The sequence below is a fragment of the Lepisma saccharinum genome, chromosome 8 (assembly GCF_977018435.1).
Source record: "Lepisma saccharinum chromosome 8, izLepSacc3.1, whole genome shotgun sequence".
Classification (NCBI taxonomy): Eukaryota; Metazoa; Arthropoda; class Insecta; order Zygentoma; family Lepismatidae; genus Lepisma; species Lepisma saccharinum.
Window position 1 is genome coordinate 62,856,911 of NC_139236.1, and position 26,577 is coordinate 62,883,487.

A 26,577-nucleotide genomic window follows, 5' to 3' on the forward strand; every position below is an offset into this window, starting at 1 on the left:
TATTAAAATGTTGGAGTTTCTTCTCTTTTTACCTTGAACTAATGTTCCAACTGAACGAGTGTTTTCGTACATAGACATGTGATAAGAACGCTCTTTGAGTACAAACTTTGACAGCTATGCTTATTGATAAGGTGAACTTTAATCGCACGTGCGTAAACGTTTACGAAATGTTATTTGAAAAGAAGGACGTACTGAAGAAGATTATCTGCAAAATATCAATGAATAACTTCTAATTCTAAAGGACGTGCAGTGCATATCATCCAGTTATTTACACAGTATTTATTTATTTACTTAGTTTTCAAACATATTTATGACGAAAAAGTTTTTATATTAAAATGTATGTATTTTGCCGTCCCGTTTGGTTCCATTTTTCCTTCAGGAAAATATGAAATATTACCAGTTTTGTTGCTTTGAAAATCTGATCACCTCACACAACGTATACATGCTTTTATAAAAGATCGCACGAAGAGGAATGCAGAAAAGATGAAATTAATAAAGGAAATGACGTGAGAGAAAAGAGAGAGAGAGAGAGAGAGAGAGAGAAGGTAGGAAGAAAGAGGTAAATATGAAACAACGAAAAAGTTATGGAGCAGAGCAATAAAAAAGACAGAGAAACAAAATAAGAAAGAAAGATAAAAGAACAGAGCAGTGGAAGGAGAGAAGAGAGAGAGAGAGAGAGTGAGAAAAGAAAGGTAGGAAGAAAGAGAGAAAGATGAAAGAACGTAAAAAGATATGAAAGAGAGGAATAAAAAAGACAGAGAAACAAAACAAAAAGAAAGAGAAAAGAACTGAGCAGAGGAAGGAAGAAACACGAGAGAATAGAGAGAGAGAGATGAAAAGAGAAATAAAAGAGAGTAGGAAGAAAGAGAGAAAGATGAAACAACGGAAAAAATATGCAAGCAGAGGAATAAAAAAGAAAGAAAAACAAGATAAGAAAGAAAGAGAAAAGAACTGAGCAAAGGAAGGAAGAAACACGAGAGAAGAGAGAGAGAGAGAGAGAGAGAGAGAGAGAGAGAGAGAAAAGAAAGGTAGGAAGAAAGAGAGAAAGATTTGATGTTACATTCTAGAGTCCAGCGCAGATAATTCTGCCGTGCGATGCGCGAAACAACTAAAGAAGCAGTGTTGCTAATGGAGCAGATAGAAAAATCGCTGCAGTGCGCCGATGCACAGCTGTTACGTACAACAAGGAAATTAGAGAATTCAGGTCTATCTAACGTTGAGTTTTAAACATCATGCATTATACCAGGACTAGGATTAATATGTACTAACAAGTGGCTTTGTATGTAGCTACATACATATGGACTAAAAATTCGCAAAATATGAACTAACACATAAGTAAAATTACCAAAAATGCTGCAAAGAAGACTTCTTCATACGATTCCTTATTTGAGTGATTTCAAACAAAATAAAAAAAAATATATATTATTTTTCATTGCATTAATGCACTGGTGGCGTTCTAACTTTTCACTCCCAAAACCCGTATACACTGGTATGGAACTGCAACGGCAGATAATAACATGCCAACGTGTTAAACCGCTACAATTGCACCATAACACTCCTCCTGAAGCAGTATTATTATTTCCTCTCTGAGATCGGCGACAGTCGGTTGCCTTTGTTGTACATTTACAAAGGATGCCGGCTTCCACAACAATAAGTACACTAGACGATAAGCTGCGCGGCTTTTTCTTTTGTTATGAACCAGGGCCGGCGCTAGTCATTTTACCTCCCTGGGAGGTGGCGGCAGATGCCGCTCTATTTCGATCCCCCCCCCCCCCGGTCATTACGCAGCAACGGAAAATTGAAAATCAATATATTCCTAACTAAAACATCAAAATATAAAATAAATAATGAGACTTCTTATGCTATTTCAATACTATTCAGCGCAAAAGAATATCTCGCTCGATCACAGTTTTCAATAGGCTTATTTTTTTCTTCTCTTCAAATTTTGCCGCTCTGGGCGATGGGACGGTTCGCCCTCCCCTTCCGCCGGCCCTGCTATGAACTTGGTCACCCATCAAAGCATGGCAATTTTAACACAGAAAACAATATGTATCGCATTAAGCAGCAAAAATGACAGCCTCCTCTATGCAATTTCTACAAGAACACGTGCCGGAGCCAGAGTTGAAATGATGTTGGAGCCACATAATTTATTTATTTTGAATAATTCCAAAATTATGAAATATGAACAATTTGTTGCTGCTGTTCGCTGCTCTTGCCAAAATGCTTTATTGGGATGCTAACACCATGACTGGCTTCCTCCTTCATGAACTCGTGCACGTTGCTTAGAATTTCCCGAGCTTGGCTATGCAAGGTTTTTGATTTCAACTTCGACAGAACTGGAGGCATTATGGAATTTAACGTTCATTAGCAAACACACACTTTTACATACACGCACGCAATACACGCACACAACGTCAAACCGGTCAAATACTTAGTATAAAATAAAAATATGGTGCTTCCAATCCAACAAAACTCACCGCCACTTTACCTGCCTTTTCCCCTTCCGTGACAGAAATAGTGCTTCATTATTACAGTTGGCAACACTAGTTACTAGCTAGCCAATGAACATGCACTGCATAAAAGAACCAAGCACTACGCCGTGCTATATTGCCACATTAGCGTCCCTACCGAACGGTGGGAACCGCGAGCTGGAGCGCTATTCAATTGTTTTCAATGATGTTTGCGCGAGTGTGTCCAGGAATGGAATGACAATGTGGCAACAATAGCGAAGGTTTTCGAGCAGGGTAGAACACATGATGCTAAGAGAGAGGGAGACGAAACGAAAATTCGTTTCTACGCAACGGCAAATTTACGTGTGTGGCACATTACATCCTAATGGACACTAAAAACAACATTTTCTAGGATCAAGTGGAAATAGCTATATTCATAAAAAAGAACGGAAAAAGATATGGAAGAGAGGAATAAAAAAAGACAGAAACAAAACAAAAAAGCAAGAGAAAAGAACTGAGCAGAGGAAGGAAGAAACACGAGAGAAGAGAGAGAGAGAGATGAAAAGAGAGTCTTAGAATGGCGGAGCACGGCTTGAGCCAAGGCCTGGTGACGCATGGTCTGCGCATCGAGTCCCATCACTGCTATTTCCTAGTATTCGAGACAGGAGCCCGATCTTTCTTTTCAAGCACCTCCCCAATCGTCCTCGCGATACTGGCTCAGCACAAAAATTTGGAAGCTCTCACAGGGTATAAAAACCGTGACCGTTCGCACCCAAGGAGCACTAGCCATCTTCTTTTTTCCCCTCAGAAAATTAAGCAAAGTAGAGATTTTTTATCATCAAGTCTCCACAAGCACGCTACTTGGAGAAATTATTGTAATACTGTATGTAATTCATTAAACGATTGTTTCATTCCTCTAACGAATATAGACATCATTGAATCATGTATATTTTTTATGAATATAGCTATTTCCACTTGATCCTAGAAAATGTTGTTTTTAGTGTCCATTAGGATGCATTAATGTAACATCAAATATATAATTGTGTTTGGTTTTATTATTTTAAGCGTAGTCTACTTATAACAGCAGTGGCGCAGGAACGTTTTTCATTTGGGGGGGTACAAAATTCGAGCTTCACACACATGAATAAATATATATGTGTGTGTGGGGGGTTGTGTGTGGGGGGTCTGTATTTATGGATGTATGTAATGTATAAGGGAGCATCGGAAATACCATTTTATAACAGCAAGCATTGTTTCCTGTTTTATAAAAAATCGTAAAAATAGTGTTTATTTAGGTTATATATTTATTTAAAATTTTATGGTTATTTTAAAGATATATTTGTTCTCATTCTCGTCTCGGTCTCGACTCAAAAGTCGTTAAGGTTTATTTTAGGTCCAGTTTATGTTCAGATAGGCTAATCAGGACAGGATCTACTGTCTGATTACAAATTATATGAAAAACTCAATATGCTGACCAAAGCAGAAATTTATTTTATTTTAAAACATAAACTAAACGTAACGTTTCAACCTTCTAGCAAGGTCTTCTTCAGACTCTGTGCCAAGTACAAATTTTGTACGTTTAGTTTATGTTTTAAAATAAAATAAATGTCTGCCTTGGTCAGCTTATTGAGTTTTTCAGATCATGGAAACAAGGCTTAATGGTATTACAAATTATAGATACTCAAGTTTGGACTCCAATTAAAAGTTAACCAGCAGACCTAAATAAAAACGAGTTACATCAAAATTTAGCTTATTCAATTCTCCGCTAATCTATAATAACCAAAATGTTTTTCGAGTTTACCTCATATTTTTTATCGAGAACAAAAAAAGGGCAGTTTTTTAAAAGTTTTGCAAACGATCATCGCGCCCTTTGAAATTCTGTAAGTAAAGAACATTTTGTCCGATCGTTATGAAATTGTAGTAGGTTTCAGGCAGAAAGGTTTTAAACACAATTATTAATTTTCAGGTTTCAAAAATTTGTGAAAAAACTGTTCTTTCAAATTTTGAGAAAACAACATTTTCTTAGTATTGGGTAGTGCTACAAATACAATAGTGGTCTTGTTTTGAAGAAGCTCTTTGCATCTGCTTTTAAAATGCATTATCATTATTAATTCACATTGAGAAACCGATTTTATACAGATTTTTTTTTCATCGGAGTAAAGCTGTATGCCACGTTCGGCATATATGACGTACGCCGATGTGAGTATTTCAGCCTGTCGTTTCATTATTCCAAGTTGGCTGTGTAGGATCATAGAAATATCTGCAAATTATTTATTTGTTAAAATTATATGGCACTTTCACTGCCTTATTTATGCGAAAAATGAGGAAAATATGAATTCTGCTTACCATGAAAAGTTTTAATTTATCTGTTTGGGAAGTAGTAAAAATCCACAATTACATCTTTGGTAATAATTGCATTGAAGAGATAATAAAGGAAGAAACTTTTGACCCACAGTGACTTGAAAAGTAAACTTTTTGTTATTAAATAATTAGTTATTTCCTATGATTTTATGTAAGTTAGAAAACAAAGTTTATAGTCTCTCTACCGTCCTTGGTGTATGTGATGCGTCAATCACATTTTATTTTGTCCATTATTGGAGAAAATCGGCAAAGCCGAACAACTTTCTGGCATCAAGGAATTGCATTAAAATGCAAGAACAGTCACTCATTTCTTTGACATTTCGACTTAATTATGTAGAAGAACGTCGAATGACCATGTCCCTAAATTTTCAGATTGGGCAGAGGTATATTTACTTGTTCAGTTAAATACTTAGACGACTTGATAACAAATTTTGCACTAATTTCCTACTCGTTTTCCATTAAAAATGAGTTCATAACAAACTTTCTCATTTACTCATTGAGATGTAAAATTCATTTTCTAATACTTATTGTACAAAAATTTCATTTTCAAACTTTCCCGTAGAGTTTCGATAAAATGTAACTAACACTCTGTATTTTATAGTGGAAGTATGTGGTTTCTGAAAATGTCATTAAAAAAATTCGAAAGTGAAGCTCAGTGTTACTCTTCAAAAGCATATTTATATCTTATCTTCCAATCCATCACTTCATTAGAATTGTGAAGCCCCCTACACAGAGAACTGATGATTAATTTCCTAAAACAGAACTTCAATCATAATTATGATAATTATAATCAACCATTTCCCACTCATCATCATGTCCTTAGAAAAGTTTTCCCAGAGTGCTGATCAGTGAACTAACTGGTAGACTGGGATGCATAAGTATTACCAAGCAAATTGTCCATTACCATGTTTAATCTCTATTTTTAACCCAAGGAGAGCCTCTTTAATTGAAACAAAAACCCAAACAAACTGCTGACAACATCTGCTCCAGCATTCGTAAAACCCCATTCCTTAAAAACGCATTGGATGCAAGAGATATAATTATTGGGAACAGTCATGGAAAATTTGCCGAGCAATACTTGTACATCCCAGTGTACGACAATGTATGGTACAATAGGTTTACAGTGGTTGTAATCATTTTCGAAAGGAAGATAATGTTTGTAAACAAAATAACTTTTTGTGTTCAGCAACTAAAAAAACAGTTTCTCTGAACAGCAGCACCTTGCTCCTGTCAGATTACATGGGGGTGGGGTTACAAGGGGTACAGCTTGGATCAGGGATTTATGGGGTACTGTACCCCCTTCAAAAATGTAGGGGTACATTGTACCCCTGTGTACACCCCGTTCCTGCGCCACTGTAACAGTAAGCATTTCGGGTAATGTTGTTCCCTAAGGCACAATCCTACAGTGCATTTCTTGTGTTGGTAATGATATGATGTCATATCATATGCAAAGGTTTATTCAGAATTTTGCATCCGGAGGGGGTGTAAGTTCGTATTTCAGAGTTCTAAGGGTAAGTTTAGATCCAGAATGATCGTATATTGAAACCCTGTGAAAAATTTTAGGAGGGCGTTGAGGAAATTTGGAGGGGAGGGTGTTAGGGAGATGTTGAGGTATGTGAGGGGATACGGGAGGATGGTGCCCTCTAACTAGCAAAACTTTCACAAAGCACCTTAAACTGTCTCATTGTCACAGTAGCAGCAGCCCCACAGCTAGCTCCAAAACTCTAACATAGCCCCAGCTAAATTTCCACTCCAAGAGCTGGTTAAATTACTAATTATATGATTAACAGGTTAGCTTTCGTTCATTTAAACTTAATTTTATCAGAATTGCTACTTCGTTTACCAAGGACAACGACAGCTGTCTAACAAACAGTGGCGTACGCAAGAGGGGGGGTTACGGGGTTTAAACCCCCCCACCTTGAGCTTGTGAAATATTATGAAAAATGCTGTGGAAAAAATTTTAAATGGCCAATTTACCACAGTCAAAAATCTGGGACAATACTATTACTATTACTACATCTACTACTACTACTACCACTAATAATAATAATAATAATATTTTGAATTATTATTTCCATGTAGCATGAAGAAAAGTACAACATTGCAAGCACACGCGTCTTTCAGAGTGATGCCTTGAAAATAAGCACAAGTTCTTGAAAGTGAAATATGAGGGTAACTATGATTTAAAAGAGAAATAAAATGTTTTGTATTTCAGTTGCAACAATGTTCAATACTCTGGCGTACGCAGTTTTTTTGGGGGGGAGGGGCCGGAATAGTAAATTTGGATAACACATGGCTTCGTTTTGGAGGGCAGGATGCATAATAAAATATTTCGTATTTTTGGAGCTTTTCAGTCTATTAAAATTGTATTCAAAGACAAAAATGGTAATCGGGACTCACTTTAAAAGAGGTTTCGTATTTACACATTTTGATTTTTTAAAGTTCTTAACGGATTTTTATTTGAAAATTCTGATTTTCTCAAAATTTTGGTAGGGGCTGTAGAGGCATGCATATTTCGTTTTTGACAAAAAGAAAACGAAATTTGAAATAACACATTGCAATGTTAATTTTTAAGGTTTCTGAAAGGTGTGAGGTGCATTTTCCTACTTTGTTTTGTCACGAAATGATGCGAAATGAACTGCAAAATGCGAAATAGACTCTTAAACACGAAATTTACCGTTTATATACCGACGCGACACTTTCTGAAGTCTGAAGTATCCTGTGTGTTATGCAATTCACGGAAAATTGATTAATTTTGCTGTAAATATTTGAAAAGCAAAAATGGACTCCTCTATACAGGAATAAACTTAATATTCTGGTAATGATTTAATGTGCTATTAGAAGGGATATGTTTATTTTGTGTAATAGTGCAGTTTTTAAATCAATTGGGATTATATTCACATTTTTAAAACCAAAATGTAATTTTATATACCGCTTTTTCACCGCTATAACAGCGAAATTTCATTTTATTTACAGCTTTTGAACCCTAAATTGACTCTGTTTTTATACTGAAATTTTGCTTTTTTATTTACCAAAAGTATGTGCCTATAACCATCGGCCATGCCTCTACGTACGCCAGTGTTCAACGAACATGTATTTTTTTTGTCTGAACAATGAGAATTAACTAAAGAAAGTTCTTGGTTCGTTGTTAGAGGCTAATGTATAGACAAAGGCTAGGCGGACAAGAATACAGTCACCAGTCTGCCTTCCCATTGTATTATTTACCGCTGCACGTTTGAATGTCTCTCTTTAAAATGCCTCACCTTGTTGACTAGACAATTATTCAAACGACAATAAGCTTAACTATTGTAAAATGTTTTATTGGTAAGAACAGCGAGACAATCCAGATGTGAATTATCGGGGACATTTATGCGGGGAAGACCGAAGAAGCCGGAAAAATTCCAACCAATTTCGGGAATCGAATCCGGATCTCCCGCGTGATTGTCAGATGCTCTACCGACCAGACCACCGCAGCTTCTTGGATGAGTTCCATACTTTAATTATTTCAATTTATTTTAATATATTTTCTTGTTTTATGGATTTTCTTCACCCTTAAAATGTCTCACCTCGTTGACCAGACAAAAAACAAAAACAAAAAAATGCTCCCAGGATTTGATAAAAATTGAATGATTAGAAAGTAATTTCTTTCTATTGTTTTCATAAATGGTATATTTATGTAGACCTCTACTACATAATAGTAGTATTATTAGTAGTAATTCAGCTAATTAATTAATTATAAGTACTATTAATTAATTGTGATTATTATTATTTAATTAAAGTATAATAAATCAAAGGTGATGTGAATTTGGAGAAAGTTTTAGAAATAACACCCCCCTTGACGAAATCCTGCGTACGCTACTGCTAACAAATATATCGTTTATTAATCCCGTTTGTTTTTAGTCACAGCCAATGATTCAGTTCAAGAATCACTTGAATCATCCTAACGGTATGTGTTCCAAATAGTAACGGCCACTCGGAAGACTTGGCAACAATGCCGTACATTTTTTATTTCCTTATTTAACACGTAACTCACAGTACATGGTTGGATGAGTAGTCACACCTACGCACACAGCTGGTTTTGTAGTGGATGATTTTTTGTTTCGCATTGCCACTTGCACCAGAGAAGATGATGTTGGTCACTGACCTTGAAATATCCAAGAGAATTCGTCTGCTTACAGTGTTGCCAAAACATGAAGCTCTTTGCGGTTGTACGACTGCCCCGTTCGTTGCCAGTGGTTTATTAGCTCTGATGATCTTCATTTGTTCAACGCATTTGTCAGCATGCGTAAGGACAAGTGACGAGGACAGTCAAATGCTAATGAGAGAGTTACGCAGTGGATGCCACCACTTTCTCCTGACCTACCAACAAAAGAGAGAAGCGGAACAAAGCCATTTCGACAGTTTTATCAAATGTTTGGTATGCGTTAGGAAATGGACATGTCCATTGTGCGTGGGCATTGCACAGTTATGGCGTTTGCCAATCCCATCCCATTTATGTGAAAAGGATGCACGTAGGTTCCTCCTGCAAATTAAAATAAACACTGTAAAAGAAAATAATAATAATAATAAATCCAATAAATATGACGTAAAAATAAAGGCTGTTATGTTTTAATTAAACAAACTAAATGTTTGAAGCGGCTTGTGTAAAGATGAGTTTCTTTTGTTCTGTGTTTACGTTTTTGAACATCACTGAAAAACATTTGTTTAAAAATAATAATATTGACATCTCAAATCATTTCTTTAAAAAATTCCGGGTTCGATACCCAGTGGAGTTAGATAGTGCGATCTACTTTCAGCGCATAAAGTGGGCTTAAGAAACAAACTTAAACATTTCTTTTAAAAAATCCTGGAAAGGCGGATACTGTTTTGAATGGATTATTTTATCATTGTAACTGAAATAATACACTTAAGTTTATGTGGTCTCTCCAACTAGCGTAATGTAACCCATGTTATCAAGAAGTCAGGAATTCGATGCCTTGTAGGTACATGTGCAAAGTTTCGGTTTCTGAATTAAACTATAGGTCAACTCCCAGGCGCGGCGGCAGTTGTGTGCGAAAGAGAGCTTGCGCACTCCTTAATTTTCTTCCCCAACCCCTTTTCAAAACCTATTTTCAACCTAACTCATGCAGTGACTTATTGTCATGTAGTCATATTATTATATCCTTCGTAAGTTGTGTCTGAATGTTTACACTCCATGACCACTTTTTTGGAGAGTAACACATTATATGTGTCATTGGACTGCCATTAAAAAGTTGTTGCTTTCAAATTTCCAAACTGGCAGAAAAACGACGTAAAATAGCCTAATTCACTCAATCAAATTTCCAAACATGCGGTGTTGTGGTAAAATCAAGCAATAATGAAGAGTCACTAATATTCTTCAGTTCATGCCTACTAAAAGTTGATTGGTATTTGATGTAGTGGCTAAAGGTTGCATGCATGTTTCATTTTCCTTTATTTTCAACATCACACCCACTGAAGTTCATTCCGCACCCCCTCAGCAGTGACGGTGCCAGGGAAAAATGTCTGGGGGCGGAATGGAGAGGGCGACAAAATATTGTTGGGGGCAGTCACATTAAAACGCCCGAAAAAAATATAAATATAATACATATAAAAATATATAATAATTCTTATAATAATAATAATTATTATTATTTTTATTATAATCATGTATGGCGTTTTGTGCTTGTCTTTTATTCCGAGTGGACGTTTACTGCCTAAATTTACTTCTTGATTACGAGTTTATCTCCATATGATTCCCTTTAATAAAGGCATTAATTCTTCTTTTTATTCGTAGAAACTGCCGCAAGTTACGTTGTTTCTAGTGGCCTATTTCAGTATTTATAATTTTATAATTCATCGTCTTTCTTGAGATGAAACTATTGATATAAATATTTAAGTTATAAGATAATAATATAAATGACGAAAAAAATGTTTGGAAGAGTTTAATTTTCTTGCAAAATAAACATGACGTTGGAAGAAATTAACCTTTTTAAGTATTAGAAACAACGAAAGCCACTTAGTGAAGTGCAATTCTCCTGTAGGAGAATTCTGCTGTATGTGCTTTGGAGAACATATTGCCTACTTTCGGTACGTCCAGGTCTTGACATTTCTTCTCAGTACCAAGGACAGCCAGAGGCAGGTGGTATCCAGCATCCTGTTTCGAGCGAAGCTTTTCAAATGTATCAAACACGAAAAGGTTCTTTCACACGCTGCACTGGGAACTAGAATTGTTACAGATAATACAAATAGAGTTTGAGCCTTGGGAAATGTCAATTTATACTTTCTTAGGATTTCGAAGAAATCCATTAACTTTTGATCCATCTTCGTAACGCTGAAGAGTTTTGGGCAAAATTTGCGTTTCACCTTTCAGCGAAATGTTATCACAGGAATGAAAATCTGATAAAGGTTACAGTTATCTCATAATTCAAGAAATATTCTGACCCTGGTGCACCTCTCACTCTACCACTCGAAAGTATGTTTGTGCTACATAATTACAGGCACCTATGGAGTTCTTGGGAAGAAGTTCTTCGATTTTGATATGTACGAGAAAGAGCGAACCTGCATCTAATGATTGAAGAGTGACAAATCCTAACGATTACAGGATATAAATGAATGAGATATCGCCTCTGTCCAGGTCGGCGCTCGAATCTTGAACAAAAGTCACACACACACACATATATACTAAAACAAATTAACATTTGTTAGTCATGTTGGTATTATAAGCAGGAGAGTGATATCATGCAGAATACACCACTTAGAAAAGGTGAAATTCGTCATACTCTTAGAAATGAACTCTTATTATTCGACATTTCATTAACTTCAGTTGGGGACGCGGACGAGGGGCGAAGTGTCAGAATGGGGGGCGTCGCCCTGCGGCGTCGTCACTGCCCCTCAACACCCCTAGATGATTAATCCTGGCGCTGTCCACTCCCCATTAGCTTACATGAGCAAAAATAGTTTTGCTATACTTCTTTACATCTTTTATTATCGTTATCATGCATAACAAAACATTCTAATTGACTGGTGTGCCTGGATGTTGCCACTACTGTCAAATAGTGTTTGCCCGTAATCGACACAGTTTGGTCCTGGGGCCCGATGGAAATTTGTTTTACCTTGTATTACGATTTGGTAGCAATGACGTGACTGGCGTAGTAGTCTCCTATGCCTTTTTGTTCTTTTCGATCCGGTAATAACGTTATGGTCGTGAGGATGTTACTGTGCCAGAAGTAACTGAAATTGGGTCCCCAGGACCCAGGTGTGTCATTAGTGTTACTTTTTTGCTAACGCATGTTTTACAACGACCAAGTTATGTCGAGCATTGTGGAGGTAGAAGAATCCTTGCGACCTTGGATGATCCCCTAAAATATACTGATATCAGTGGTGATAATAGCGAACACGAGGTTAGTGAACATGAATCAGTTTTTTTGAGTTGGTGTCTCAAGTCCAATTTATGCACAGTAAGGCTAATCGGGACTGGACCTACAGTTTAAAGTGGGATCCGAACCTCTATGTGCCTCCACCGGGTATCGAACACGGGACCCCTTGATTACAAGACGACGACGCTATCACTACGCCATCGGGGAGGCCCCTGAACATGAATCAGCTGCAGAGGAAAGTATAGAGGGAGATGCTCATGAAGGGGAATCTGCCAATGTAGAAAAAGAAGAACACAAAGCTGAATATTCCAGTGAGGCCCACAAATCTAATTTATTTGATAGTAAAAACCGGTATGAGTGGTCTGATACTCTAACAGTACGTGTAGAGTTCCGCAACATATGTAATATGATTCATCGAAGTCTCGCTGTGAGGCTTCGGTTAAGCTGTAGTCGTGTTATTTATAATTCCTGTGTTTTATAATTAATATAATTAGTATTTAATTATTGGTGCATTTGGCCATCTCACGTTTTAAAGTTGGAGAGAAGGACGCAAGTAGCTGTTGAGACATACCCATTTCTACATAGGCATGTCTTGTCATGTAATAAATATATTTATCAAAAGGTACCTATTTTTTTCAATATGAACATATTAATTTATCATATGAACGCACTGTTGTTACAACTACTAACAAACATACTGCAAGGTAGCATGGACTGAGTCTGTACCTTTCAACAGTATCTGTACATAAAAAACAAAATAAAAAGCTGGGTCACAGGGACCCATATTTTCTTTTCGGTGTGTTGGTTAAGGGTTAGTATCACCCCCTCCCCACACTTCGCAATTATGATCCCATTTTCGAAAATTCCCGTACAATGTGACGGGTGCTAATAGCTTACGTGCTAACGTGCCCAATTTAAAATTTTCAATCAACCAATTATAAGCGAACAACCTTCCATGGCGAATTTGTGAGTTGAACACTCACACTGGGGCGGGAGTGCTCAAAAGGGGCTGGTGAAGTTTACAAATCACTTAAGCAATGCCGTAGTCCTAATAGTATTTTCACAGTGTAAATGTTAAGTGAAGACATGTTTCCATTAAATATATAACATTTGGCCATCTCGCCTTTTAAAGTTGGAGAGAAGGACGCAAGTAGCTCTTGAGACATACTCATTTCTACATAGGCATGTTTTGTCATGTTAAGTGGAGACATGTTTCCATTAAATATATGAATGAAATGAAAAATATGAAACACGTGTTTTAATAATAACATAAAGACTACAGTAGTATTTTACAGCATGTTATTGTATTTTATTGTTTTGTTGATGTTGCTTTTGTATTTTTAATTACACTAAAAGTGAAAAACTTGGGAAAATTCTTATGTAAAGAAACAAAAACACGAACAGCGAAAAACATGTCGCGTTTAATGATAAGAGCCTTTATAGTCCGTCGCCAATTCTTGCGGAAAAATGAAATAAGGACATTATTGAGATTTGGTTTTGATCTCTTATTAGTACTCAAGACTTGAACAAAGAGACAAACCAAACTAGCAAAACTCCTGCAAAAATTAACTGCACATGTTTATATAAAATTATTATTGTAGTCAAATGATGGCGGTAAAATGTTGACGGGCGTCCCGATCACGTGAAACCAGAAGTATTTGAATTAGCTCACTGGAGTATAAAAAATTGCATTAAAAAAATGTAAACGAAACGAAACTAGAACGTATATGCATTGTAACAGATGGTATTCGCTAGTATACGGCATACCGCCGTATACCTTTGACTACAGCCCTGCACGTAGGCTCAGTTTTCATTTTTAAAAACGATTACAAGGGGTTTCGAATTCGATACCCGGTGGAGGCACAGGAGTCGGATTTAAACTTTAAGTTCAGTCCCGATTAGCCTCTCTGTGCATAAAGTGGCCTTAAAAAACAAAAACACATTTAATTCAATTCTTTCATTTATTAAAATGGCAAGATACATGAAAGCCGTTAAATTACATTGGTGTGTCCATTCGGGGTTGGTTAGAGCATGGTTGGAGCCATAGCCCAACCTCTTGGTCCAGAATTCCTAAAAAAGAAAGAACTGAAACCCAGACAAAATATGGCCAATTATAGAACTAATTGGTAAAAGAAAGAACAAGAAGAATAGGCTCATAAGTATCCTCTTACGATCACATCCTATCCTTCACGAAAATCCTGGGCACGTCACTGCAAGCCAATCAAAGAAGTCACAACCTCAGCTTTCCCATTTTTTAAATTTGTTTTCTAAATTTCTGTATGGGTGCGCCACTAGGCGGCACCAAAGCTAATCACCAGGTTGCAATCAGCATGGAGGTAGGAAAGCCAATCAGTGACTACACGACAAAAATGGAGAGCCAGCCAGATGATGTAGTGGTAATGCAGGAACATTGTAATCACGGCGTCCCGGGGCCATGTCGGGGCCGATAGGTGTAGGCACTTTGCACAGTGGTTCGTGATCAGCCAACCTGAACAAAAAGCAGACTTGTTGAAACAAACGAACAGAAAATGAGTGAGGGGTTGGATATGGTGAGAATATCTCCTGGGAGGACCAGTCTCATCTAAGATTCCATTCGACATCAAAACAGATGTAAATGTCAATCAAAAAATTATTTATTTATTAAGTTTTCTTTTGGGGGGGACTAATTCTAACTTGACTGACCCTCTGCTCCCACTTTGGCGAGGCCATTGCGCGATTGAAAGATCTTGCTTGGTTCATACATTTATTCAAATAAACATGATTGATTGATTTGGTGTTTTAAGTCCACTACGAACCACTATGTACCTCCACCGGGTTCGAACCCGACATCCCTTCATTACAAGGCAATGATGCTACCACTGCGCCATCGGGGAGGCCCACTCAAGTAAACATGAATTAGCACTATTAAATCTGCATAAATATTATTGATAGTCACCAAGTACTCATCCTCGCCTCAATTAGTACTCCGGCAGTTTGTTTCTTTATACAGCATATGTACAGAAGGTACAATTCAACATACAAGTGTTTCAATATACGCTGTGCAAAACACAACTTATTACTAACTTCGTTGACTGGACCCTACAAATGTACAATAATTTTAACTTAGAATCTAAAATGTGGACAACTGAACACTTGCGCTGCCTTTACGCTTTACGAACTAGCACGAAATGCATACTGGGTACGTGACGTCAAATTCTGTCGCGGAAATGGTTCTCCAATATGGCAGCCAACATTCAGATGTTTTTGTTTCTCTTCAAATCTAAATACCGGCGAAAATGTTACTTTTGTCAAGAGTTAGTTTATGTGTATCTTATATTCTTGTATGTAGTGAATGTGTCGATTAGTGAAAAATGTGAAACACAAGAACCCTGTGTAAACGGTCGGTGTAACAATGATACCTGCGTGTGTTTTGATGGATGGAGGGGGAAAGATTGTAATTTTTGTGCAAGTAAAATAAGGTAAGGCATCTAAAGAAAGAAAGCTTTAGGCTACAGCGTTAGTTATTAAATTCCATTTAAATCTGTTTCCAAACTATCTTAGCAGTACTAAAACTGTCGGATTAGTATTATTGATTTAGTTGAGTATTGTACTGTTGATGCAAATTTATTTTCGAACAAGTATTTATAAAAGTATTAATTTAAGTGTGAGATTTTGTGTAAAATAGAGAATAAAATCAGCGTATTATTTACTATAGAATAGGTATGTACTGCTACACATTCATTTTTGACGCTGACAACTTTTAATCGATGGATGGAGAAGTGTGTCATTTGTAGTTTCTGCCTTTACAAGATGCATCTTTCTGTAATAACGTTTCGGAGAGATCGTATTATTATTGTACAGATAAATTGTTATGGTCCATTCTGTAGTTGAATTTTAATATCGAGAGATAAGAAACATGTTAGAAAATGTAAGGCTTCTTTCATTTTCATTCCCCCACCGACGATTCTATATTTCCGTGGACGAATAAGGAGGATAAATATACACACTTCACTTTTTTGAGAATAAAAAAATATTCCCTACCTCACACCATAAAGAGACATAAATGACATATGTATGCTCTTGAACTTGTTACCTGTGAAACTGGTGTAATCAAAATCACACTCTAACCATTTTTACACATACAGATAACTTGGAGAGTTGAATTAAACTTTGATTGCTCAACCCAAATGATAATTTAATACCTTGCAACCTGGATAACAGATGTTTTGTAATTTGTGGAACTGAGGTGTGTATTGAAAGCTGAACCTTAACTTTTGTTTGTCAAAATAACACTTCATTTGCCAATTACCAATAACACATGCTTTTTTGTGCCAATTTGAATCCCATAGACAAACCTGTTTTCTAATGCTGGCCTATAATGCTCAATGCCCACACTCAGATAATACACAAACAGCATTTATTGATTGTACAGACAGTTTCTTTGATTTCTCTATTAATTTTTGTTTCATTCTTTGTACACAATGTTGTTGACTGACACCAACTCCAGTGCATGAAGGGCTAGTTATTACGGAATTAGTTTGGGTCATATTTCAACTGTCTCGTTTTTCTGTCCTGTAAACATTTTTTCTTCTTAAAAATAATACAAGGGCGATAATATTTTAGAACTACTTTCCACGTTGATGGATTATAGCCTAGTCAAGTACATTCATTAATTCATTCTGCATACATGTTGTTCACAAATGCTAATTTACTTACTTCAGTGGTTTATTTAACATCACTTAATTGTACTGTTATGCTACATGTGATGGGAAAGATGAGTATCCATTGCCTTCAACCAATAAACTATCCCAGAAGTTCTATGTTTTGCAAGAATTTTTCTCCAGTAAAATGGGGAATGAATTGTTTATGCAATAAAAAAATTAAGCTTTGGAAGTTATACTGAAAGGCTTGGAATATAGCCTGGGAATTCTTGGTTTCCAGCCTTGTTCACAGCATTCTCTTTGAACTGCATCGTTACCTTTTCAGTAAAATTTTGATCTCCGGGAAACGTATTTCTTCAATTTTACAGGAGAAAGTACTTACCGAACTGAGTTTCTGTTGACTTTTGACAGGTCGTGGAAGTGTTTTTTCCCATTGTTTAATTTATTTGGCCGGTAAATCACGTATTTTTCAAGATTAATGTGTCTCCGAGGCACAAAAGCTGTTGCCTCTATGTTCTTCCACTACGTGAACCAAATGTTGCGTGCGTTTGATGATGTAACCCCTGGTCAGTGTTTCCAACCATGCCGTTCTTTTGCAAGAACATGACAATTTTAACTATGTTTGCCTAACCTAACCTTGCAGTGCATTGTTTATGGTGCTATTTATGAATGGTTTGTGGGGTTATCCGTGAATGGTTCATGGGGCTATCCGTAAATGGTGTTTGGGGAAAGTAGGTATTTTTCGGTGAAGAAAGTTGGAAACACAGCATACCCACTGGTGATAGACAACGCTAGTCAAGATTGCAAGCGAAAAACGAACAAACAATAATTACTCGATATGTGGGAAATTGAAATTGTTTTCATGAAGAAAGCAAAATTTCACCTTCCAAGAATCCTTAGCAATGTAGAATACGTAAGTACGTAATCTCCGGGAAACGTATTTCTTCAATTTTACAGGAGAAAGTACTTACCGAACTGAGTTTCTGTTGACTTTTGACAGGTCGTGGAAGTGTTTTTTCCCATTGTTTAATTTATTTGGCCGGTAAATCACGTATTTTTCAAGATTAATGTGTCTCCGAGGCACAAAAGCTGTTGCCTCTATGTTCTTCCACTACGTGAACCAAATGTTGCGTGCGTTTGATGATGTAACCCCTGGTCAGTGTTTCCAACCATGCCGTTCTTTTGCAAGAACATGACAATTTTAACTATGTTTGCCTAACCTAACCTTGCAGTGCATTGTTTATGGTGCTATTTATGAATGGTTTGTGGGGTTATCCGTGAATGGTTCATGGGGCTATCCGTAAATGGTGTTTGGGGAAAGTAGGTATTTTTCGGTGAAGAAAGTTGGAAACACAGCATACCCACTGGTGATAGACAACGCTAGTCAAGATTGCAAGCGAAAAACGAACGAACAATAATTACTCGATATGTGGGAAATTGAAATTGTTTTCATGAAGAAAGCAAAATTTCACCTTCCAAGAATCCTTAGCAATGTAGAATACGTAAGTACGTAATCTCCGGGAAACGTATTTCTTCAATTTTACAGGAGAAAGTACTTACCGAACTGAGTTTCTGTTGACTTTTGACAGGTCGTGGAAGTGTTTTTTCCCATTGTTTAATTTATTTGGCCGGTAAATCACGTATTTTTCAAGATTAATGTGTCTCCGAGGCACAAAAGCTGTTGCCTCTATGTTCTTCCACTACGTGAACCAAATGTTGCGTGCGTTTGATGATGTAACCCCTGGTCAGTGTTTCCAACCATGCCGTTCTTTTGCAAGAACATGACAATTTTAACTATGTTTGCCTAACCTAACCTTGCAGTGCATTGTTTATGGTGCTATTTATGAATGGTTCGTGGGGTTATCCGTGAATGGTTCATGGGGCTATCCGTAAATGGTGTTTGGGGAAAGTAGGTATTTTTCGGTGAAGAAAGTTGGAAACACAGCATACCCACTGGTGATAGACAACGCTAGTCAAGATTGCAAGCGAAAAACGAACGAACAATAATTACTCGATATGTGGGAAATTGAAATTGTTTTCATGAAGAAAGCAAAATTTCACCTTCCAAGAATCCTTAGCAATGTAGAATACGTAAGTACGAGTGCAAAAAATAAACAAATTTGAGACGTTTCGCGGAGATTGAAATTTTAATCAAACTGTAATCAATACTAAACAAAACACTTCTTACTACATGTTTTAACTGGTACCTCTCAGAGGGGCCAATTTTTCTCCAAAGTTTCAGGTTTAGTCAAAATATATGTATGAGAGACTGAACAATCAAACTCTTTGAAAATATACTGAACCAGTACGAAGTGTTTAATAGACTTTATGAAAAAGTTATTTCTCTCACGAGTCCGTTGTGCTGATGTTAATGAAAGTGCTCTCTCAAGATTTGCATTATGACACTGCAATTACCGTAACTTGAAAGTGTTCAAAAATTTTCATCTGGGGTAGTTTTTAGTTCAATAACTTTGTTCTCTATACCACACTACTTTACAAGCAAAATATTGAATAAGAATGGAAACTCCTTGTTCCATCAGTATAAACCAGGCAAGAAATTTCTCTCAGGCACCGAACAGTGACATCATCAGAATGTGGCCCGAAACTTTGTTCATAAATTGCTTCCTTTTTTGTTCTAGCAGGACAATCAAAATATATGTCACTATTGAATTTGAGACTTGTAACTTGGATGATTTCTCTTTGATTAACTAAAACAATTATTTTCTTAATTATTATTATGTGACGCTCAAAATGTGGGGCATTTATGATATTTTTTAAAATTCCTCCCGGATGCTGGACATAAGACTAAAATGTAGGATGTGTCTGGGAAGAACCGGATGTTTGGTAACCCTATGAAATATGATATGATAGAATTGATGAAGGGACACTCAGAAAGAACACCCATGCGCAAGGTGCTGCTGTCAAAATAACCTACTCTAATAGCTCAACACAAAAATATTATATTGTTTACAAACATTATCTTGTTGTCCAATATAATTCAAACTACTGTAAACTTATTCTACTACATTCTCGTACTAGTTCGCTTTATTTGGGGTCTTGGAATTTTATTTAAGGAGATAGGAATTGTTTAAAAAGAGTGTGAAATGATGGAATATGATAGTTGAATTTCAGGAAATCATGCTGCAGGCTAACTTCCCATTTGTGTAGGAAAGTTGATTAGTGCACTTTTCTAAATAGGCAGTCCATTGATTGCTAAAATATAAATCTGTTTCAGAGGACTATACAATTACCTCCTTTCCTTTAGATTTTTCAAATAGGGGTTTCCTAAACTAAATACTTCCACAATTGTCAGATAAAAATTTGTGGGAATTTTTACGACATATGAAAATATATAATTGTATAAACTTTTCACATTCCATCACTACAAACAGAATTTATATTTTTGCCATTTTATGCATACATAAATGCATTGAAAATGCCACATAATTTTATCATATAAATTATTTGTAAGATACTTCTATTTAAACTGTAGATCCAGTCCCGATTACCCTACCTGAGCATAAAGTGAATCTAAAGCAAGTTTTGACAATCTTCTGAGTCAAAACCAAAACGAGAACAAGTAGTACAAACAAGAAGGAGAAGGGCCTTTTTATACACAAGAGACGCACACCGTTCCTAGATGAAATGCTAAGAGTGATGTTTCCTAGGCATTAAAACAGGGCCCGACTTTTGATTTTATCTCAATAAGCTTATAGATGTTTAACAATAGTTCACCAGAAACACAGGTTTCCATTAATTTGTACCTCGCAAGCACTATCTTTTTAGCTATAAGTATATTAAGTATGCTTATAATTGGACATTGTTTAATATAAAATTAATAATTGATATAGAATGGAACACAAATCAACCCCATTCGAAGTTGAATTCTAACATCAAACTACAAGAAAATTATATAAAGCAGATGAATAGACAAGATGTTCCTGTAAGTTCGATGTGTTTCCAGTTGCTTTGTCAAGAGCACTGTGGTGCTCAGATTTGATCCATTTTGTTGCAAATTTTCCAAAGTCAAAGTAATGCATTGGAGGTCAATTTATTGAAAGGGAAAGCAAGTTTAAAGTATCGCAATTTTTAAATAATTTCTCAGATCAGTTAAGGTTACATTCATAGCACTGAATTCGTTTTCATATTGAGCTGTAGATATTGGTACAATTTCAATTGGATGTACAATGTCTTTGAGTGAGGTGGCAATGTGTTTTGGATTTTTCTTTATTACCATTCATCCTCATCTTTGCATGTAGCTACTAGCCAAAGTTGACATTAAGGTGAAGTAAAATAATTGAATGAAGTATACTTGTGGAGCATCTTAAAGTACAGGCCATTCCATTTTAAATAACTACTATGTGAAATGTTTTATCAGTGTCAATTGGGAACCATCATGACTCATTTTTTAAAAGGATGCAACAAAACACTACAACTCTGAACAAGTGCTCAAAGAGCATTAAGTGAAAGCAATCGAACAGGGCACAGCTTTTAGTTCTTGATAGATAAGTACTTGTGGAACACACACTAGAAGTGTGTGAAAATAACTAATATGTGACATCTAAAGGACACTAGATATGGTATGGTACACATTCGCCATAAATTGCTTGACGATATTTTTATATATACTTATGGGGCTGAAAAATCAACTGAAATGAACTGGAACTCTATAAGTAAAGGATATTTAAAAATACAGTTTGCATATCCAGTGAGTCCCTGGTTGAGATGTGTCATTCGTAAGCAGAGGTTGGGATGGTTCAGGATGAGGGTGGGGAAATTAAAATATATAGATGTGTGTTTGTTCGCAACTTTCATGTTACAAACTTCTGATTTTCAGTTTCATTAAATTACAAATGAACCAAGTACGAGATTTGCAGCTTTATATGTTTTGGAATTATCTGTTTTTAAAACCTGTTTATTTAAAAAGAACAAAGAGACATTGGTTCAAAAAAAATAGAGAAATAATAATAATTTATCAAAACCTTTGATAAAAAAAATACACACACACACACACAGATATATATATATATATATATATATATATATATAGAGAGAGAGAGAGAGAGAGAGACACACACACCCACACACTCACTCTCTCTCTCTCTCTCTCTCTCTCTGCAACTATAGCTCTTTTCAGTTCTTACGTCGTGCGGTCTAGAAGCTGGCAGGGGAAGTGGGGACCGGGGAACATGCCGCTGACCAACCAGAGAACAGACCACCTAGCGGTGGAGCCGAAAGTTAGGCAGTTGCGGGAGGAAGCTGCAGGCGCTAACTTCGTTCTGCACGTTGCTGTGTTGCCAATTCACCGCATTGCTGATGGTCTTTTGCCCCAGTGTTGATTCCTGTTTGTTATGAGCGGAATGTAGGAATAACATACGTGGGAGTAATTGTTGTCGCGTCGTGTATTGCCTAACTGCATTGTTTCTTCGATAAACGTGTATGTGGCATGTGATGTTACGTTTATTTGTACTCGCGCTGTTCCATTGTGACGCGAACTGTGCAGCATATTGTTAGGGAAGGCAAAGACAGTCTTGAATCACCGCGCAAACGAATCAAAAGGAACAGTATCACAAAGGCAATCGACGGTTACGATAAAGATATAACAAGAAGAATTATCCTCGGGTATTATGTAAAGGGTGAATATCCAACACTGAACAAGTTTTTGTTGATTTGCATACATTAATAAGCTTTCAGTGGGGAGTTTCGTCGTTGTGAAGGATACTGAAGTATATGGGGTTCAAGTACAAAAAGAGCAATGACTGTAGACGATTTCTGATGGAGAGAGCCGATATACGAGTTACAGCCAGAGTAACGTTTTTGAGAAAAATGCATCTTCTAAAAAATAAGGAACCTTTGCCCTATATAGGTATTTCATTTAGATGAAACGTACATAGATCAGAATTACGCTCCAACGAAAATCTGGCAAAATAAAGAGGGTACAGGGGGTTTAAAAGTGCCCGTGGGTAAAGGTGGGCGCATTATTGTTTGTCACGTAGGTTCCAGTCACACTGGTTTTCTACAGGCATGTAAATTAGTTTTCAGTGGTTTTTGCAGTTTTTAGATACGCTTGACGAAAGGAATATCAAAGACGCAGTGATTGTAATGGACAATGCTAGCTACCATTCGGTACAGTTGGAAAGAAATCCTACAACGTATACCCTTGATATCATACACTTATCGGTATTCTACTGACCACAATATGGGGATAATACGCATTCTCAGGCCATACACGAACAATGGGACGTCTGTATTTCATGGTTCTTTCGATTTCAACTCGCCTTTCCCGCTACTCTGGCAACGCTGCAGTCTCTCTCTCTAACCGGCCTGTCTCGTTGCGCTGGATAGGTCGTTTCCCCGCTCTCCACTTCCCCTGCCAGCTTCTAGAGCGCACGCCGTAACAACTGAAAAGAGCTATAGTGAGAAATATTACTGTTAACACTGCAGCATGATCATCGTGCTCAAGGAGAATTAGAAAGAGAGAGAGAGAAAGAAATGGTCCATGTTGGGGGCTGTAATCTTGACCTTCCTGTATATACAAAACTGATCGTAAGGGTAATTGATTGGTCGGTGATGAAACTAATGTGCAAAGGCTTGAGGAATTACAGATTTTGGAATTTCTGTATCACGTTTTATATAATTAAATCAATAATAAACATGCCATCATAAATTTTTGCACTGTTTCTTGCCGAATTTTAATATTTGCAAAGTTATTCACTCTGGTACCAGTTGAGCCTTCTTTAGTGAAAGAATTAATTACTCTTAATCCAGTCTATTATTAATAAATTAAATGTTTTAAGGTCCCATTTCGTAGCTTATCTTAGTTAGATTCATAGCTTTCTTAGCATATATTTGCAAAAAATAAATAAATAAATTTCAAAAGCTGGCTCCAGAGGAAAAGGAGCTGGCCCCTGGATTACTTTTAGTTTTGTCTACCCCTGGATAAGACTATGAATACAAACTGAAGACCTGGTGACTGAGAGAGCATATGTTTTGTCACAGATAAACAGGGAGCTATCTTGGAACCAATTCAACAAAATGTGTAAGTCATTGCACTGGATTCTTGCTCAATTCAATTGGGTCTGCAGATGAGAACAAGAAGTTTGTGAAATGTCGCCACTTGCAAAAGGAAAACAAATGTAATGTTCACAATGTTAATTTGAGAATCAAATCTATTTATTATGCTTAGTTGTAATTTTGCTTGTGATTGTACAAGAAAAAACTGTACAGAAATGCTAAGGCAATCAAACATATCTGTTTTCACCCTAATTATAGAACCTGAATGAATACCCCTTTTTTTCTGCAGGTAAATAATGTACACTTTGTTTACCAGTAATGCCTAATTCATCACCTCCTTGTGCGTACTGAATAGCTAAATTATTTTTCTTTCCAGACTCAATGACACATCTGGGTATATCCTGGATGGTACGGGGAACTATTCAACAGACGTCAAGTGCAGTTGGTTGATAGAAAGCAAGTATCCGAATGCGACTATTAGACTTCATTTGGAAGAATTTGCAACAGAATGCGGCTGGGATCATCTGTATATATATGACGGGGACAGCGTTGACAAACCACTTTTAGCTGTATTTAGGTAAATTTATTTTGAGATAAGTTGACAATTTATTACAGGACTTGAAATCAAGTAAGAAATGTTACATAATAAGTAGGGAGCGGAAGTTGATGACCTAAAAAATACAGGCATATGACCTATAGAATGTCCTAAAAAATGGGGACAAATGACATAAAAAATGCAAAAAATGACCATTAAATTTGTTAGTTTCAGGTTAAGAATTGAAATGAAAAGGAAATTAAACAAAATGCAATCTTGCTTTTAAAAAAAAAGGCATCAAATGATATAGCACATGCACATTACGCACTTTGGCCTCCAAAATACCCCACAAAGGCTCAATGATGTTAAGATCGGGGGACTGTGGACACCAGATGAGATGTTCTACCTCATCACTGTGCTCATCAAACCATGCATCAACGCACCTAGCAGTGTGAATAGGGGCGTTACCATCTTGGAAGATGGGGCATGCATCGGGAAACAAAGTCTGAACCATGGGATGGAGGTGGTCACCCAGGATGGTGCAGTACTTCTCTGCGTTGATTCTCCCACGCAGGACGACAAGTGGGCCAACACCATTCCAAGATATAGCCCCCCAAACCATCACAGACCCCGCACCATGTTTCACGGTAGGCACTAAGCAGTCAATATCAAATGCTTCAGCACGAGTTCTCCACACATAAACACGTCCTGTGGTCTGAAATAATGTGAAAGATGATTCGTCTGACCATATCACATGTTCCCATTGCTGCTGTGTCCAATTCTTGTGCTCTTGGCACCACCTTCTTCGTGTCACTGCATTACGTGGAGTTACCAACGGTTTGGGGATGGCAACTCTGCCATGAATGTTCACAGAATGCAGCTCCCTTTGAATGGTTTTCGTTGATACAGGGTCCTGGAGGTGATTGTTCATCTCTGCGGTTATCTGGGACAGTGTTGTCTTGTGCTTTTGAGTCACTATTCGCTTCAACACACGTCGATCCCTGTTGGATAACTTTGTTTTTCGCCCACTATTCTCCTTTGCAGACGTTGTCTTTCCATGTTGTCTGTAGGCTGTCAGAACAGTTGACACTGTGCTCCGTGCTACACCAACAAGTGTAGCTGTTTTTGTCACAGATGCTCCAGCCAGGCGTGCTCCTATGATCATACCTCTTTTGAAGTCTGAAAGGTCGGACATACCTGCATTTGACGAATAGCTGACTGCTCGCATGCAACTCTCACACCAGCTTCTGATAGACTGATATGTTTGCTTTCATCGCCACTAGATGGTTGAAATCTCTGCTGAGTGTTGTTCCTTTTCCACGACGGCGTATATATGCCTTTGCAAACCAAGGTGTTCATATTATTTTGTCCATTACCTGTGTATATATATATATATATATATATATATATATATATATATATATATATAGGCCTATGTTCACCTTGGTGAAAAGACTCAAAATGAAAGAAGTGATAAAATATGACGAAACAATACACTGGTTATTGCAAAATATGCCGAAAATCGGGGAAAATGACCTAAAACCTGAAAATTGACAAAAAAAATGCACTTTAAAATTTCCTTTTTTGGTTTCTAGACTAAGTGTAATAAATATTGTGTATTTTAAGTGGGCATCGTGTCAGAGATGTCAGAAAAAAGATGACATTTCATCAACTTCAGCTCCGTAACAATAAGTAATACTGGGGCCTTGTCAATATGTACGTGTTGATATCGGATGGTATTGGATCAGATGCTGTCACATGTGCACACAGAGCTCAGGCATCTCATGTAGTTTAGAGTTCTCAGGCATCTCATGTAGTTTAGAGTTATGTAATGTTTTTTTTTGTCTGCCTCCAAATATCCCTTCAGTTATGTAATATAGTGTGTTGGTACACATTTTATGTTCAAAATTTAGCAGTTAATGCACAACATCAAATCTTTCACATCTTGTAAGTGCAGAAGGTGTATTTTATTGCAAAAGTGAATCAATAAATGAATTAAAATGTGTCAGCACATACAGCCATTTTGTAAAGTTTACAGGGAAAAATCCTCTACCCTTTCCTTAAAGTTAAGGTGTGTAAAGAGCTCATTGAGAAAGGTGAAAGATTGTAAATAGACCTTTATGGGACCTGCACAGGATATTAAAAATGTAAGGATAAACTTCCTTAGAAACGTGTAAGAGGCAAGCTCTTCTCAAGAAACA

General features: G+C 36.8%; 1 protein-coding gene across 1 annotated transcript in view; it reads left to right on the top strand.

Moving 5' to 3' along the window:
- Positions 1–15,383: 15,383 nt before the first annotated feature.
- The window catches only part of dsd (attractin-like protein dsd), a 76,309-nt gene continuing 65,115 nt past the window's right edge, over positions 15,384–26,577 (top strand). The window contains exons 1-2 of the mRNA XM_083126773.1: positions 15,384–15,645; positions 24,218–24,418. Coding sequence (XP_082982899.1) covers positions 15,407–15,645; positions 24,218–24,418 — 440 coding nt within the window. The 5' untranslated portion in view covers positions 15,384–15,406. The remainder of the gene's footprint in view (positions 15,646–24,217; positions 24,419–26,577) is intronic.